Genomic DNA, 17,053 nt, shown 5'->3' on the forward strand with positions numbered 1-17,053 from the left:
GGAATAATTAAAATTATATCCAAAATGGAGTCATTTAACCTTAAATTCAGCTTTAATATAATGCAAAAAGGGAAGAAAAGTTCCGTAGTAAGCATACCTAAAATTAGAATAATTAAATTTATACAAAAAGTACAAACTTTGTAATGTACAAAAAAGTGCAATAAACCCCTAAAATTGATGGTTCGATGGTGTGTTCCTAGGGGTATACCTATGAGGAGGTCGACGGTCACGTTGTAGGTGTTCGTGACGACCAACATCCTTATTTAGCCCAGGTGGGGGTGTGGTAAACATAGAGGAAAAATCATGTGGCTCGATCGGAATCGACGAACTTGAACCAAAAGGAGTCCTATGATGCTGTGGATACGGGCTGTGAGTGCCGTACTGCGGCGGGTAGGATCTAAAGAGATCAAACTCGTATGCGTATTCGTTCCCTGAGAAGCTCGGAATATAGTCATTGCCCACCAAATCCGGATGATAGCAATGTGAATCCCCATGTGAATGTAATTGCTCGGGGTCTGGCTCGGGCTCTGGTTCGGGCTCCGGTTCGGGATCATGATTTGCCGCAGGCTCCGTCTCCATCGAGGCCGCTGGGTAAGATCCCTCAGGTCACTGCATGTGCGGGGGGACTACAGTCGATTGCCCTCCAAGTATATATATCTTTCCGCAACTATAGTACCATTGTATGTACTTTAATGATAGTTGCAAATCAGAAGCCATAACCATCTGAGGTCTTCGACCCATCCTATCGTTCCACAGCGCAACAAATTTTCGGTGCTTAACCACCCAATCCAACTGTAATTTTTCTCTCTTGTTGATGCCATGAATCGCCCCCACCTCACATGGTGGATCTGGGATATATTAGATGCAACTAAACTGTTGCAGCACCTGATCTCCATGGTACCACTCGACTACATTGAAATTTATAATTAGTGCGTTAATGCACCACATTTTAGAATGAACGTATGCAGACGAGGGTATCACAGTTGTAATTTTCGGGCTACGATATGGCATCCATATAAACTGCATGATTAATAACATGATTATAATTTAACACATGTGGGTAAGATATAGAAAGTAAGATGTCACGAATATTAGAATAGCTTACCCCTTCCCTGACATGCTGTTCAATCATCAGCCGGTATATTGGGACAGTGTACGACCTCCCGATACCCGGATAAATACTCCACCTACAAAAATAAATATAGGTTTTAAGGTTGGTAACATCAGTCAATATAGTATGACTACAAGTAATGACAAGTTATATTTTATCACCTGTTCACTAGTGGATAAACATATGGTTGGTGAGTAACTGATGCCAAAAATGGCATCCGATAAAGCGCCCAGGACTGCAACAATGTAAGGCATCTGCCCATGTCTACAACAGAAGGCTTTGTCATCCGACAAAGCTCCCGATACAACACTGCTAGAACGGCGAAGCCCCAGCTATACGAGCGAACATTGGTCAAATCAGCTAATAGGGGTAAGTACATCATATGCTCCTTGTTGTTGTTTGCATCGGACATCAGTACTCCCTCTATAATATGCATGATGTATGCTCGAGCAGTGCACATAAACTCACCTTCAGTGGTATTCGCTGATAACTGTCCAAATTTGGCTTTCAGCCATGTAAATTTCAAGCTTGTAAAATTTGACTCATCATCGTTTGACGAGTCTCCTAGTAGTTGATAACATAGTGCAGCCTGTTCAGTAAATACAGCTACTCCCGTTACGGGACTCCCGTCGATTGGGAGCCTAAGCTGCAGTGCAACATCTTTTAAGGTCACTGTGCACTCCCCACACGGAAAATGAAAAGTGTGGGTCTCTGGACGCCACCACTCCACTAGCGTAGATAATAAATCATACCGAAGTCGAACGTCTGGATCAATGCCGCTGACCCAAATCCGGCTTGCTCCAAGTACGACATCAATTGTGAATCCAGGGGATATCCTATACCATTCACCCGGCCCCTTATTACTTGGTACGAGCCCTGATAGTGTTAAATTACATAAAAAATATTAGGATAACATGATTTATTTCTATATATTACGTATATCATTTTTTAATAGAACCCGTGATTAATAAATAATAATATATTACCATGTTATTAGCCGCATCAGATATGTGAGGATCGCTGTTAATCAATGAAGCCATTGCGATGCCTGCAACTTCAAAAAAAATTAGTAAAAAACCCTTGTTTCGGCCATTTGTTCGTATTTTTTCCCCGGATTTTATTACTTTAAAAAAATGCTATTTTCTAATTTTATTATTTTACATTATTTTAGTACATTATGTTTGAAATTCATTAATTTAGTGTGTTTTTTAAATAAATTTAGAAAATAACCCTTATTTCGGCCCTTTGCTCGTATTTTTCCCTGATTTTATCACTTTTAATAAAAATATATTATTTTCGTATTTTATTATTTTACATTATTTTAGTACATTATGTTTGAAATGTATTAATTAATTCTATTTTTCTTAAAAATTTTAGTAAAAAACCTTTATTTCGTCCATTTGTTTGTATTTTTTCCCCTGATTTTATTACTTTAAAAAATATATTATTTTCTAATTTTATTATTTTACATTATTTTAGTACATTATGTTTGAAATTTATTAATTTAGTGTGTTTTTTAAATAAATTTAAAAAAATAACCCTTATTTCGGCCCTTTATTCGTATTGTTTTCCCGAATTTTATTACTTTAAATAAATATATATATTTTATTTTGTTATTATACATTTTTTTGGATTTTATTACTTTCGGTGAATATAAAATTGAATATACAATTTCCGTTTTTTTCTTTTCATATTTTATGTTTTCTTAAACATATTTTTTTATCATTTTATTTTTAATGCTATTTTTGTATAAAAACTAATTACAACATGCTAAATAAATTTCATAAAAAATAATTCTAATCAACATAGAATGTACATAACATGGATTTTTTCATGCTAAATAAATTTCAAAAAATATATATGCTAAATAAAATAATAAAACACATACAATGTACATAACATAAATTTTTTACACAAATATTACAAAAAAAAAATACCTTTACTTCTTTTTTTATTTCTTTTTCCTTCCTTCCCTCTTCTTCTTCTCCTTTTCTTTTCTTTCTTTTTTTTTTCTTTCTTCTCCTTTCCTTCTCCACCCCACTGGTGCCGCCTGTGGCAGCCCCTCCGCCAGGGTGCTGTCACATAATTTAGGCAATCATTATTAATTATATCAAAATATATTTTAAATTAAATATTTTAAAAAGCTATTTTAATCAATAATTTTTAATCATTTTAAAGTTGAGCCTTGTATATAGAAGATATTTTAATCATTTTTAATAATACAATGAGGGCCAACCCAACAACTCATCCTTGGGAGTAGGGATTCCAAGCATGCAATTGGCTCTATGGTTTTCGTTTTCCCAACTCAATTTGCTGTTCACATGAGACTCTCTCGTCTGTTTCGCTCTTACTTTCGAGCTTTGTGCAATGCCAATCTCTATACAAATATATATATATTTGTACCCATTTTGTTCATGCATTTAAATCGAAAACATATTTTAAAATGACCAATTTGATGCTTATATGGTACTTTCTGTTTCAATAATAACAATGTAACCAACAACCAGATTTTGCAATGACAGTTTAGTGTTTTCATCATCTTTAACACCCTTGTTTTTGACCCATTTGCTATCTTCCTCTCTGCGCGAAAGTAACAGCCATTTGCTAAGCCGGAGGCTTAACCACAACCAAGTTTTCATCTAATGGATCTAACTGTGTCTGAGAGTAAGAAAAGGGGAGAGACGGAACTTCAACATTTCTCCCATCACCATCCTTTGCTCTTCATTCAACACCAAAGTGTTACAGATAAAGCAGCTCTGTGCTTTGGGTGTAAGGAACTTATAGTCGGTCCAAGCTATGGCTGCAATGACTGTAAGTATTATCTTCATAAGAGATGTGCGGAGTTAGAGTTAACTCCCCACCTTAAGCATCCTTTCCACCCTCAACACCTTCTCACTCTTCTGCCTAAATCTCCTTACGACGGTAGATTATGGGTGTGTGATTTTTGTCAGAGGTCTTCTTCGGGATTCGTTTATCATTACGATCCTTGTAATTTCGATCTGCACATCAACTGTGCTTTGCTTCAATCATCAATTGCTCTAAATTTTCCTACTTCTTTGCATCAACATCCATTGTTCTTCATTCAAGACCATAACGACGAAGTCAATCGCGATTGCTCCGGATGTTTGAAACCATTATCTGGTCCAATTTATCATTGTTCAGATTGTCCTCTTTCTTATAAATTCTTTAACCTTCATAAACAATGTGCAGAGCTACCCCTTGCGATTAATCACCCCTACGACCGCCGTAAGCATCCCCTTACTCTCTTGCCGAAACGACCTACTCATCTTCACAACTGTAGTTGTTATTTGTGCAAAATTAAGTGGGAAGGGTTTGTTTATTCTTGCTCTTTTTGCAAGATTGAGCTTCCTCTTGATGATTTTTTCTCACCACAAACAATCACAACTGCAAATCATGAACACCCATGGACGCTTTTGTCAAGACAAAGGTCATTTGTCTGTGATTTTTGCGGTACCACCGGAGATTGCTCCCATTACATTTGTGCTATATGCGACCTTCTTGTCCATAAAAATTGCATTTCATTGCCACGGAATATCTTGATAACGCGACATCATCATGTTATTTCCCACTCATATTCTCTTCAGCAACAAGATGAGTTGTGCAGAATTTGTTACGAGGAAGTCGATACCAGGTATGGCAGTTACCATTGCTCTGCTTCTGGCTGCAATTATATTGCTCATGTGCATTGTGCAACAGATAAAGCAGTTTGGGATGGAAAAAGTATCCCAGAAGACCCGGATGAGAGGTCCATAGAAGCTCTTGATGAATCTATAAATTGGATTACCGATGTTGTTCAAAAAATTAGTTTTCGAGAGAATACGGTAGCAGTTGAGATCAAACATGCTTATCATGATCATAATTTAAGACTCACTTTTAGTGGGGAGATAAACGACGATGGCCAATGTGATGGGTGTATGAGGACTATCTCAACTCCTTTTTATAGTTGTGAGCAATGCAAGTTTTTTCTCCATAAAGAATGCGCTGAACTGCCAAGAAACGAACGACACCCATTTCACAAGCACTTGCTTACACTCATAAAATCAAACACAAAGTTTTATCCATTATGTAGTGCTTGCGGAAGGCTTCACCATGGATTTAGCTACAAATGCAACGATGGAGATTGCAGGCAATTCTTTGAATGTGACATTCGGTGTATTTTATTATCGGACACTTTGGAGCATCCAAGTCACGAGCATTCATTATTTCTTGTCCACAACTTTTCAGCGAATTGCAATGCCTGTCGTAGAAAAAGTGACCCATGGAACATGACATATAGATACACGAAGCGTTGTGATTTCACTTTAGATCTAGAATGTGCCACACTACCACTCACAGCTAGGTACAAGCATGATAGACATCCTCTTACTTTGACTTATTTTGATGATTTTGATCCTTCTCAACATTATTGTGATCTATGTAAGTATAAAAGGGACCCAAATGATTGGTTTTACTACTGTGCTGAATGTGACAACTCTCTTCATTCCAGATGTGCTCTTGGGGATCTCCCATTTTTGAAGATTGGAAGCAACCGTTACAAGCCTTTTTTTAGTAATCACCCACATCCATTCACTATTACGAAAAACATATGGGATTGTCCTCCATGTAAATTCTGCGGTGAGGTTTGCAATGGACAAGCCATACAATGTAAAGAATCTGAATGTAACTTTAGCGTCCATTGGTACTGCAGGTTTAAACAGTTATAGGCGTTGAAATAGACAAGTTACAACTTTACAGGTCTGTTTTTTCATGATTGCACCAATCTGTCATCAACGCTCATGGCTTTTGCTTTTCATTCTGTTGTTAATGTTTGAGCGCTTGAAGTTTGTTTAGATGAAACATAATCGATAATTAGTTATCATTTGTATTTCTACTAGGTTGTTATCATCTGTAACATGAAGCAAGGTTTGGTTTGATTTGATTTATATATAAATCAGTGCATGTTGTGCTCAAGGATGGAAAAGGGTATATGAATGAATTGAACTTCCACAAGGTTAGTACCATTTTCTACCGAACATTAAGAGAAATTGCCGGGAATAATTAGAAGAGTGTATGAATGGATTTTAGATTCTTTTTGATGGAGTTGAGTTCGGGGTTAATCGAGATCTTGATAGCTGACTTTAAACTTCTCTTGAATGTGTACTTTTAAACTCAAGTGGCAACTACAATGAGTGGAATCTTCATTTAGTCCATTAGATTTTAGTACTGTTTCATCTTTGTTGATTGCAAAGTTTCCTTAATAATTGTAATGTATTTTGGAATGTAACCATCTTAGTAAATAAATTTTAAAAATGAAAGCAGACTGTGACTGCTGGTTTGGAAATTTTTAAAACTTTATATAATATTTAATGTGCTAATAAAATTACAGTGGTTTGCTGGTGCTTTCTTAGTGGTTGGAATAAATTTCATTTATGAGGAAATTGGGGAAGGGTTTTAATTCTGTTTTTGTTGCCAAAATCAATTTTTCTACAATCATATATAATTCAAATACATAATATTTTAAGGTAGATGAAAACTCAATTACAGCTAACTATTTGATCGAAATTAAATTAATTGAGTTAAAGAGTAGGGCTAATTCTGCAGCCACAATTTTAAAGCCCAAAAGACTTTTGTGTTCTTGCCTGCCTTTGTTTGTTCGTTTTACCAAATAAAGCTACCATATGGCAAAGTCTTCCAGCTCAAATAGCATATTTTCTTCCTTAAACTTTAGTCTTTTTGGGTGTCAAAAACAAAGCTGGCGAGTTCAGAGCAGGGGAAAAAATATATGTTATGTGAGTTGTAATTATTGGAAATAACTCCAAAATTTTTGAAAAAAAATTAATTAAGAATATGATTATGCAATATAGATTTAATTCTATTTTTATGTGACTTTTTTTTTGGAAAGAATTCCACTGTAAAAGATGATTTAAGCTTAACCTAATTAATGTTTGTTGAAGCCTGTAACACCTCAAACCTGGCCTAGACGTTATGATCGAATCTGATGACATCACATGGTAGTGCTTTTTGAAAAATATGTCACCGCTAAATCCTCTTTTCTATTTAACCATTTTTTATTATCTTATGTCAACTTCAAATCGTGTCGTTCGTTTTCAAAACATTATTTATTTACAAATTGTTATTCAATTTCAAAACGTTTTCTTACTGCGGAAGCTTTTAAACAGTTTGCATATTCGTGGTATTTTTGATAAATCATTAATTTCATTTGAAAACCCTAGTTTTACCTAACACTAGCAGATTTAAATCATAAAACCGTATAAAAAAGAAAATTTAAACCAAAATCCGTAAAGGCCATAATTACAGCAAAATACTCCCAAATAAAAGTAAAATCATAAATAGGTAATAAATAGTGTAAAAGAAGTCGTGTGACCACCACTGAGTCCTCCGCTGCACCGATCCGCCTATATCTGGGGATTACCTGTATAGATTAAACAGAATGGGTGAGTTTACGTAAACTCAGTGTGTAATCCCCATACAAATGAACAGACAGTAAAAAAATAATCACAGTCTGGGCTTAAGCCCTTTTCAGTATCAGTATCAGTCCAGTTTGGTTCTTAGCCCCTCTCAGTACAAAAACAATTATGCAATAGGGCTTTAGCCCATCACAGTATCAGTAGCAGTAACATATATGTAGTCACAAAAGTCCTACCCATCCAGCCTCTACACACCATCTCCGTCTAACCCTACACTCCATGTTGGGATATAATTAACCCACTCATCCCTACACTCTAAGTAGTACCGAATGCAAGACTAGACAGTAGTTTGTAGCTGAACTGCCAGTAAATTAGGCTCGAGGCCTTTTAGTACACTTCCCCTGAACATTATAATCCCCCAACCCAATGCAATGCAATATACAGATATGACATATTATATCATAATATCATGCATGTAAACAGGGCATACAATATCAAATCAGTGGGACATCATCAAATCAGTCATACAGTCATTTCAATCAATTAGAGGTTTAGGTAAACTTACTGACCCTACAGTAGGTTCACAGTCGACGGTAGATAGATGTGTGATTTTTTTCAGAGGTCTTCTTCAGGATTCGTTTATCATTGCGATTCTTGTAATTTCGATCTACACATCAACTGTGCTTTGCTTCAATCATCCATTGCTCCAAATTTTCCTACTTCTTTGCATCAACATCCATTGTTCTTCATTCAAGACCATAACAACAAAGTCAATCGTGATTGCTCCAGATGTTTGAAACCATTATCCGGTCCAATTTACTATTGTTTTGATTGTAATGGATGGTTTCACCTTCATAAGCAATGTGCAGAAGTACCTCTTGAGATTAATCACCCCTACGACTGCCGTAAGCATCCTATTACTCTCTTGCCGAAACGACCTACTTATCTTCCCAACTGTAGTTGTTATTTGTGCAAAATTCAGTGGGAAGGGTTTGTTTATTCTTACTCTTTATGCAAGATTGAGCTTACTCTTGATGATTTTTTCTCACCACAAACAATCACAAATGCAAATCATGAATACGCATGGATGATTTTGTCAAGACAAAGGTCATTTTGTTTGTGATTTTTGCGATACCACCGGAGATTGCTCCCATTACATTTGTGCTATATGCGACCTTCTTGTCCATAAATATTGCGACCTTCTTGTCCATAAATATTGCATTTCATTGCCACGGAATATCTTGATAATGCGACATCATCATGTTATTTCCCACTCATATTCTCTTCCACAACAAGAAGAATTGTGCAGAATTTGTTACGAGGAAGTCGATACGAGGTATGGCAGTTACCATTGCAATGCTTTTGATTGCGACTATATTGTTCATATGCATTGTGCTACAGATAAAGCAGTTTGGGATGGAAAAAGTATCCTGAAAGACTATGATGGAAGGTCCATGAAAGCTCTTGATGAATCTATAAATTGGATTACCGATGTTGTTGAAGAAATGAGTTTTGGAGAGATTACGATAGCAGTTGAGATCAAACATGCCTAGGATGGAAAAAGTATCCTGAAAGACTATGATGAAAGGTCCATGGAAGCTCTTGATGAATCTATAAATTGGATTACCAATGTTGTTGAAGAAATGAGTTTTGGAGAGATTACGATAGCAGTTGAGATCAAACATGCCTACCATGATCACAATTTAAGACTCACTTTTAGTGGGGAGATGAATGATGATGGCCAATGAGATGGGTGTATGAGGACTATCTCAACTCCTTTTTATAATTGTAAGCAATGTAAGTTAGTTCTTCATAAAGAATACGTTGAATTGCCGAGAAACAAACGACACCCATTTCACAAGCACTTGCTTACGCTCACAAATTCAAATGCAGTAATTTTTGTATGTAGTGCTTACCAAAGTCTTCACCATGGATTTAACTACAAATGCAATGATAGAAATTGCATGTCATTCGTGAATGTGATATTCGCTGTATTTTATTATCGGACACTTTGGAGCATCCATGTCATGATAGACATCCTCTTACTCTTACTTGTTTTGATGATTTTGATTCTTCTCAACATTATTGTGATCTATGTGAGTATGAAAGGGACCCAAATGATTGGTTTTACTGCTGTGCTGAATGTAACAACTCTCTTCATTCCAGATATGCTCTTGGGGATCTCCCATTTCTGAAGATTGGAAGCAACCTTGACAAGTGTCTTTTTCTTAAACAGCCACATCCATTCACTATTATGAAAAACATATGGGATTGTCCTCCATGTAAATTTTGCGGTGAGGTTTGCAATGGACAAGCCCTACAATGTAAAGAATCTGAATGCAACTTTAGCTCCCATTGGAACTGCACGTATCATTTACACCGATCCTCCAACTCCAATGAATCATCGTTTTAATGATATTCCAAGCTGATGTTTGTGAAACAGACAAGTTACAACTCCACGTATATGTATGTATTAGCATGAGTGAGCCAATTTGCCAACAAGGCTCATGGAGCAATCCGTAATCAGTTATTATCAGTCATATTGATTTGATTTATATATAAGCCAGTGTCATGTTCTGTTCAAGGATGGGACAGGGTCTATGAATAGATTTTAGATTCTTTTTGATAGAGTTGAGCAAGTTTTAAGGGTTAATCAAGATTTCGGTAACTCACTTTAAACTTCTCTTGAATATGGCCTCTTTTGCTCAGTACATTATGCCCTTTTCCTCTCTTCCAATTATTTTGTCACAAAAGTAACCAAGTTTAAATGCTCGTAGTTTGCTCTTGCTAAGTAAAATCTGCCAAAGCTGCTGATAGAGGCTACATCAATGGGCACCCAATTACATTTGTTGAAGGATGAAATATGTAATAAATCATTTAAAGGATGTATTATGAAATCTGACAATTTGTAATAAATTGCAAATAGCCTTAATATATCAGGTTGCTGAAACAGAAAATGATCATTGAGCTAATAATCAAGATAAAATTGAATAATTTTAGTCTGCAACTATAATGAGAACATTTTTTTGGTGAGGATGATGAGCAGCAGAAACATGATGTTACACACTTTTTCAGTAACTGCTGGTTTGGAAAATTTTAAATTATTTAAAGGCATTTATTAATTCAATAATTTTAGGGTCCGTTTGATTGTTAGTAAAATATTTTCCGTAAAATAATTTCTGGAAAATGTTTTACTTTTCTGTAAAATGATTTACTGGAAAATATTTTCTGGTGTTTGATTGAATCTGTGTAAAATATTTTCTGCTGTTTGGCAGATTTCCTGAAAATATTTTTCGAAAAAGTTGTTTTTACACATATTAATATATATTAATAAATTTTTATATTTTAAATTATTTTTACATATATTGCAATGATTTATTTATAAGTAAATAAATCAAATTAAATATATAATAATAATCAATTATTAAAATATAAAAGCATTGCAAACCACTTCCGAAATCTACTAATTAGGAGTGAATCAATTGTAGTGATCTCCTAATGAAATTACGCTGAGCATAAAAGCAATTTTTTTGTTGTCTTACAAACAACACATATAGCATCATTATCAAATTTCAGCCACTCTCAAGTATAACCAATTCCTTAGCCAACCAATCTACATTGTAACACAAAGCTATCTCCTATAAAATTTATCCTAATGCACACATTTACAGACATAAATAAGTATATATTAATGCATTCAACAAATACATAACCATATGCATGCAATCAGCTATGTTCTAGGATAGAATTGTGGGTGTGATAGGACCCACAAATGATGCGGAATCCCGAATCTAGACACAAGAGAAACACAAATTAGAAATAAAAACGAGAATAAATAAAATTAGTTAAATAATAATAATAAAAGGATAGATTTGCCCTATGGAACCCTTGGTTAACTTGCAACCAAAAACGCCAATAATTGAGCGGCTCCCTACGAAACCCCTAGAAGAAGAACCTCTAGAAACACCGATGAACGGGAAAGAAATTTGAATATTTGTAACTCCGAAATACCCTCGAAAGTAACAAACTCCAAACTAAATAGCAAGAGAAGAATCACTCTACTCTCAGAAATCTGCCTCACACAAATTTAGAAGAAAACAAATACTCTCTCTTTTTTTATCTCCTTCAATGTGTAGAAAACAAGCCTATTTATAGGCAAATTACAAGAGCAATTGAATCCTAATAAAAACTCTTTAAAGAGTAATTGAATCCTAATAAAACTTTTTAAAATTATCTAAGAAAATAAATAAATAATAACCTAACCAATAAAATTACTTAACTCATAAATGATGTGTCCCAACCAATGAGAATTAAGTAAATAATAATAATAAGATACATAAAAGATTAATCCACCAATTTATGGGCTTTCACTATTCCAAGATTGGTCCAGTGAATTGCATTCCCGTATTTGTCAATGTCACGAACATGATGAATTAAATTTGTAGCAACAAAGTCTTGGACAAAAGCATTCATTTTTTATTTTAATTGTCGTGCCTTGCTTCGAGTGATTGGACCACTAGGAAAAACAACCCATTGAGTGTCACCTCCTTGGCTCGTATCATTCTCCCCCTCTTCAAGAAGATTCGTTCTCGAATCTGAACCTACATCAAATTCAAAAGGAGAAAAATCAGAAACATTGAAAGTAGCACTAACACTATACTCACTAAGAAGATCAATGCGATAAGCATTGTCATTTATTTTCTCGAGTACTTGGAATGGTCCATCTCCTCGTGCATCAAGTTTATTCTTTCTCTTAGAAGGAAATCGTTCTTTCCTCATATGCACTCATACCCAATCTCCAGGTTCAAACAAGACTTGGTTTCGCCCTTTATTAGCTCGATTTGCATTGGACTCATTCTTTTTCTCAATGGCTTTACGAGCCTTCTCATGGATCTCTTTTACTAAATCAGCTTTCCTTTCACCATCCAAATTAGCAATGCCATTCAAAGGTAAAGGAAGCAAATCTAAAACAGTAAGTGGATTAAAGCCATATACATTCTCAAAAGGAGTAAAACCTGTGGAAGAATGAACAGAACGATTATAAGCAAACTCAACATAGGGTATCCATTCTTCCCAAGATTTAACATTCTTACCTATTATGGTTCTAAGCAAAGATCCCAAAACTCGATTTACCTAATTGGTTTGACCATCAGTTTGAGGGTGGCATGTAGTAGAGTAAAGTAGTTTAGTACCTAACTTACCCCATAACACCTTCCAAAAGTGACTAAGAAATTTTGCATCTCTATCGGAAATGATAGTCCTTGGGATTCCATGTAATCTCACAACTTCACGAAAAAATAGATCAGCAACATGGGTTGCATCATCAGTCTTATGGTATGGAATGAAATGAGCCATTTTAGAAAATCGATCCACAACCACAAAGATGCTATCTCGTCCACGCTTTGTCCTTGGTAAACCTATTACAAAATCCATTGAAATGTCAGTCCAAGGTGAACTAGGAACAGGAAGAGGAGTATATAGACCATGAGGCATCACAGTGGATTTAGCTTGTTTACAAGTAATGCAAGTAGAGCAAATTTTCTCAACAAGTTTTCGCATGTTAGGCCAATAAAAATGCTCATGTAAAACATCATAAGTCTTAGTGACTCTAAAATGACCCATAAGACCACCACTATGAGCCTCTCGAACCAACAATTCTCGCATTGAACACTTTGATAAGCATAGTCTATTATTTCGAAAAAGATAGCCATCATGCTTATAAAATTTGTGAAATGCACCATGTTCACATGCGTCATAAATGCTTACAAAATCAGAATCAGTGGCATATAAATCTTTGAGATACTCAAAACCTAATAACTTAGTATGAAAAGTACTAAGTAAAGTGTACCTCCTTGATAGAGCATCAGCCACAATATTATCTTTACCTTTCTTATACCTTATAACATAAGAAAAAGATTCAATGAATTCAACCCACCTCGCATGCCGCTTGTTCAACTTACCTTGTCCCTTTAAGTGCTTAAGTGATTCATGGTCTGTGTGAATCACAAACTCCTTTGGTAAAAGGTAATGTTGCCAAACTTCTAATGCCCTTACCAAGGCATACAACTCTTTATCATAGGTCGAATAGTTCAAATGTGCTCTACCAAGTTTCTCACTAAAGTAGGCTAGTGCTTTATTATCTTGCATGAGGATGGCACCTATACCTACACCAGAAGCATCACATTCAATCTCAAAGGTATTTTCAAAATTAGGTAAAATAAGAATAGGAGCAGTACACAATTTATCTTTAAGTTCATTAAGTGCTAATTCTTGCTTATCTGTCCAATGAAAAGATACATCCTTTTTAATAAGTGCAGTCAAAGGCGAAGCAATTGTGGAAAAGTTACGAACAAACCTGCGGTAGAAACCGGCTAACCCAAGGAAAGACCTTACCTCAGAAACAGTTTTAGGGATAGGCCATTCTTTAATTGACTTTACCTTCTCCTCATCCACATGGATTCCTGTAGAACTTATCACAAAACCCAAAAAAACAAGCTTATCCATACAAAATGTGCATTTTTCAATATTAGCAAAGAGTCGTTCATGCCTTAACACATCCAGTACTAATTTAACATGCCCAACATGATCATTCAAAGTTTTGCTATAAATCAGTATGTCATCAAAATACACAACGATAAATTTTCCTAAAAAATGTCTAAGTATGTGGTTTATTAATCTCATGAATGTGCTAGGAGCATTAGTTAAGCCAAATGGCATGACTAACCACTCATACAGGCCATACTTAGTCTTAAAAGTAGTTTTTCACTCATCACATTGTTTTATTCTTATTTGATGGTAACCACTTTTTAAGTCAATTTTAGAAAAAAATGCATGCACCATTAAGCTCATCCAACATATCATCTAATCGAGAAATTGGATATCGATACTTTACCGTAATCTTGTTGACAGCACGACAATCAACACACATTCTCTAAGAACCATCTTTTTTTGAGACGAGAAGTACAGGAACCGCACAATGACTTAGACTCTCACGAATCAACCCTTTCTCTAAGAGATCTTCAACTTGCCTTTGAAACTCCTTAGTTTCTTCAGGATTGCTTCGATAGACTGGTCTATTTGGAATACTTGACCCAGGCACAAAGTCAATTTGATGTTCAATCCCTTGTAAAGGAGGTAATCCCTTAGGCATTTCAGAAGGAAATACATCCTCAAAATCATGCAAAAGATCAACAAAACAACTAGGCAAATGTGTATTAGGGTTAGTCAAAACAAAGTTTTCCCTAAACCTAATAATTACAAATGTTTGTTTTGTACAAAGAGCAAATTTGATATCTCGAAACCTAGCGAATAAACTCACTCTCTCATCTCGTGACTTGTATGTGCAATCACTCACCAATGTTGGGCCTTTAAGTTGGCTTTTAACACTAAGGGTCTCTTTACTCTCAGCCTTTTTCAATGATTTGACCTCACTTCCCTTACCCATCTCACTAGCAAGTTTGAGTTGATCATTGTAGACTTCTTGAGGAGGAAGTGGAGCCAAAGTAAACTTCTTTCTAAGGAACACAAAGGTATATTGGTTAAGGAAACCATCATGATTTACTTGTCGATCAAACTGCCATGGCCGTCCAAGTAATATGTGCCCAGCTTGCATTGGAACAACATCACACAAAACTTTATCAGAGTATCTACCAATGGAAAATGAAACTAAGCATTGTTTAGATACTTTTACCTCCTCACTATCATTCAGCCATTGCAAGCAGTATGGTCTTGGATGCTTCACACAAGGTAGGCCAAGTTTCTCAACAAGGGAAGAAATTACCACATTGGTGCAACTTCCACTATCGATGATCAATGAACTAGGTTGTCCACCAATCAAACATCTCGTGTGGAAAATGTTATCTCTTTGTTCGCGCCCTTCCTCTTTAAACTGAACATTTAAAGCCCTTCGAGCAACAAGTGCTTTCTCACTACACTCCAAGTATTCTTCATACTCATCATGAGTATGCACATCATCAGCATCTTCCAAAGGAGGCATCTCATCTTCGTTATCAGACTCAAAATCAACCTCGCCATCTTCTCGAATCACCAATGACTTTTTATTAGGGCATTCTCGAGCATAGTGACCCCTTCCATGGCATTTGAAGCAAGTAATATCTTTTGGCTACTTAATGGCACTAGGAGAAGTAGAAGAAGAAGATGGAGCTCAATTAGTAGAAGTAGAACCTTTAAATGAATTAGGCATACCTCTATCTTTGGAGTAAGTTCTAGGCTCATTTGGCTTGAACCGTGCATCTCTCCCATTCCATAATTTATCATCTTGTTTTTGCCAATTTCCTCTCCAAGTAGGATTAGAAATTGAACTAGCACCCCTCGGTGTCCCTTTCTTTCGTAATTGCTTTTCAATGGTGAGTGCGGTTTGAAGCATCTCTTCAACATCCATGTAGTGTTGTAACTCAACTCGATTTGCAATCTCAGGCTTTAGGCCGGTAAGGAATCTAGCCATAGTCACCTCAGCCTCTTCAACAAGATTAGCTCTAATCTGAATAGTCTCCATCTCTTTGTAGTAGTCATCTACAGATCTATCTCTTTGAATAAGATGTTGGAGTCTTTGATGGAGTTCTCGATAATAGTATGGTGGAACAAACCGTTTTCGCAAGATGCGCTTCATTTCAACCCAAGTAGTAACAGGTTGCTCTCTATAAAAAATCCTGCTTTTACATAATTGATTCCACCATGTTAGTGCATAATTAATGAACTCAGCGACAGCGTATGTTACCTTTTTCTCATCAGAGTAATTGTAACAAGCAAAGACTGCTTCCATCTTTTCCTCCCAATCAAGGTAAGCATCAGGATCATTTTTCCCTGAAAAAGAAGGAAATTTTGGTTTGGGGGTGTCATTGTTTCGCTCCAATCTTTCTCTAGGTACATATTCGGACTCAAAGTCATCATCAAAAACATGGTCCTCCCTTCGTTTAAAAGTTCGATCTCGCGAATTTGATTGGCTTATAAAGGCTTCGTTCAACTTCTTGTAATCATCAGCAATGTATTTCTCTTGAGTTGTAAGTTTTGTATCAAGATACTCCCTTTGCTCTTGTAACATCAGGGTCATGCGATGTTCGAATTGAGTTTGCAACTTTTTCATCTCTTTTTGTAACAACTCGACCAAAGGATCGTTCTCTCTTTTTTGCTCACCCTCTTCATTTTTACTAGTTTGGGATCTAGTGATCGGTATGGTATCTGTGAAAAAATCACACAAACAGGAACAAGAAAGAAAAAATAATAATAACTTCACTCGTTAGCTCTCAAAAGAATAACTCTCTGAATGATTCAAAACTTGTAAATATGTTTGGAGAGGGTTACTAATCAAGATCAAATAACGGAGGTGCAAACTTTAAAGAAACAATGAAGATTCTAATTGCTTTAAGAGGCCAATAAACTTGACGAGGCAATTTGTAATGGAGGCTACACGGATGAAGGAATTGTGCGTGCCTTTAATATCTGCTAACGCAAGAAGAAACAAAGTGTTAGAAAGTGTAAGAGAAACAAAAAAAAA

General features: G+C 35.7%; 1 protein-coding gene across 1 annotated transcript; it reads left to right on the forward strand.

The window, feature by feature from the left end:
* The first annotated feature begins 3,607 nt into the window (after nucleotides 1-3,607).
* On the forward strand, nucleotides 3,608-6,284 carry LOC107950861 (uncharacterized). The gene has a single exon (XM_016885793.2). It carries the CDS (start codon nucleotides 3,754-3,756, stop codon nucleotides 5,833-5,835), a length of 2,082 nt encoding a protein of 693 aa, XP_016741282.2. The 5' UTR covers nucleotides 3,608-3,753; the 3' UTR covers nucleotides 5,836-6,284.
* The last annotated feature ends 10,769 nt before the right edge of the window (nucleotides 6,285-17,053 follow it).

Source organism: Gossypium hirsutum, chromosome D03 (genome assembly GCF_007990345.1).
Source record: "Gossypium hirsutum isolate 1008001.06 chromosome D03, Gossypium_hirsutum_v2.1, whole genome shotgun sequence".
Classification (NCBI taxonomy): Eukaryota; Viridiplantae; Streptophyta; class Magnoliopsida; order Malvales; family Malvaceae; genus Gossypium; species Gossypium hirsutum.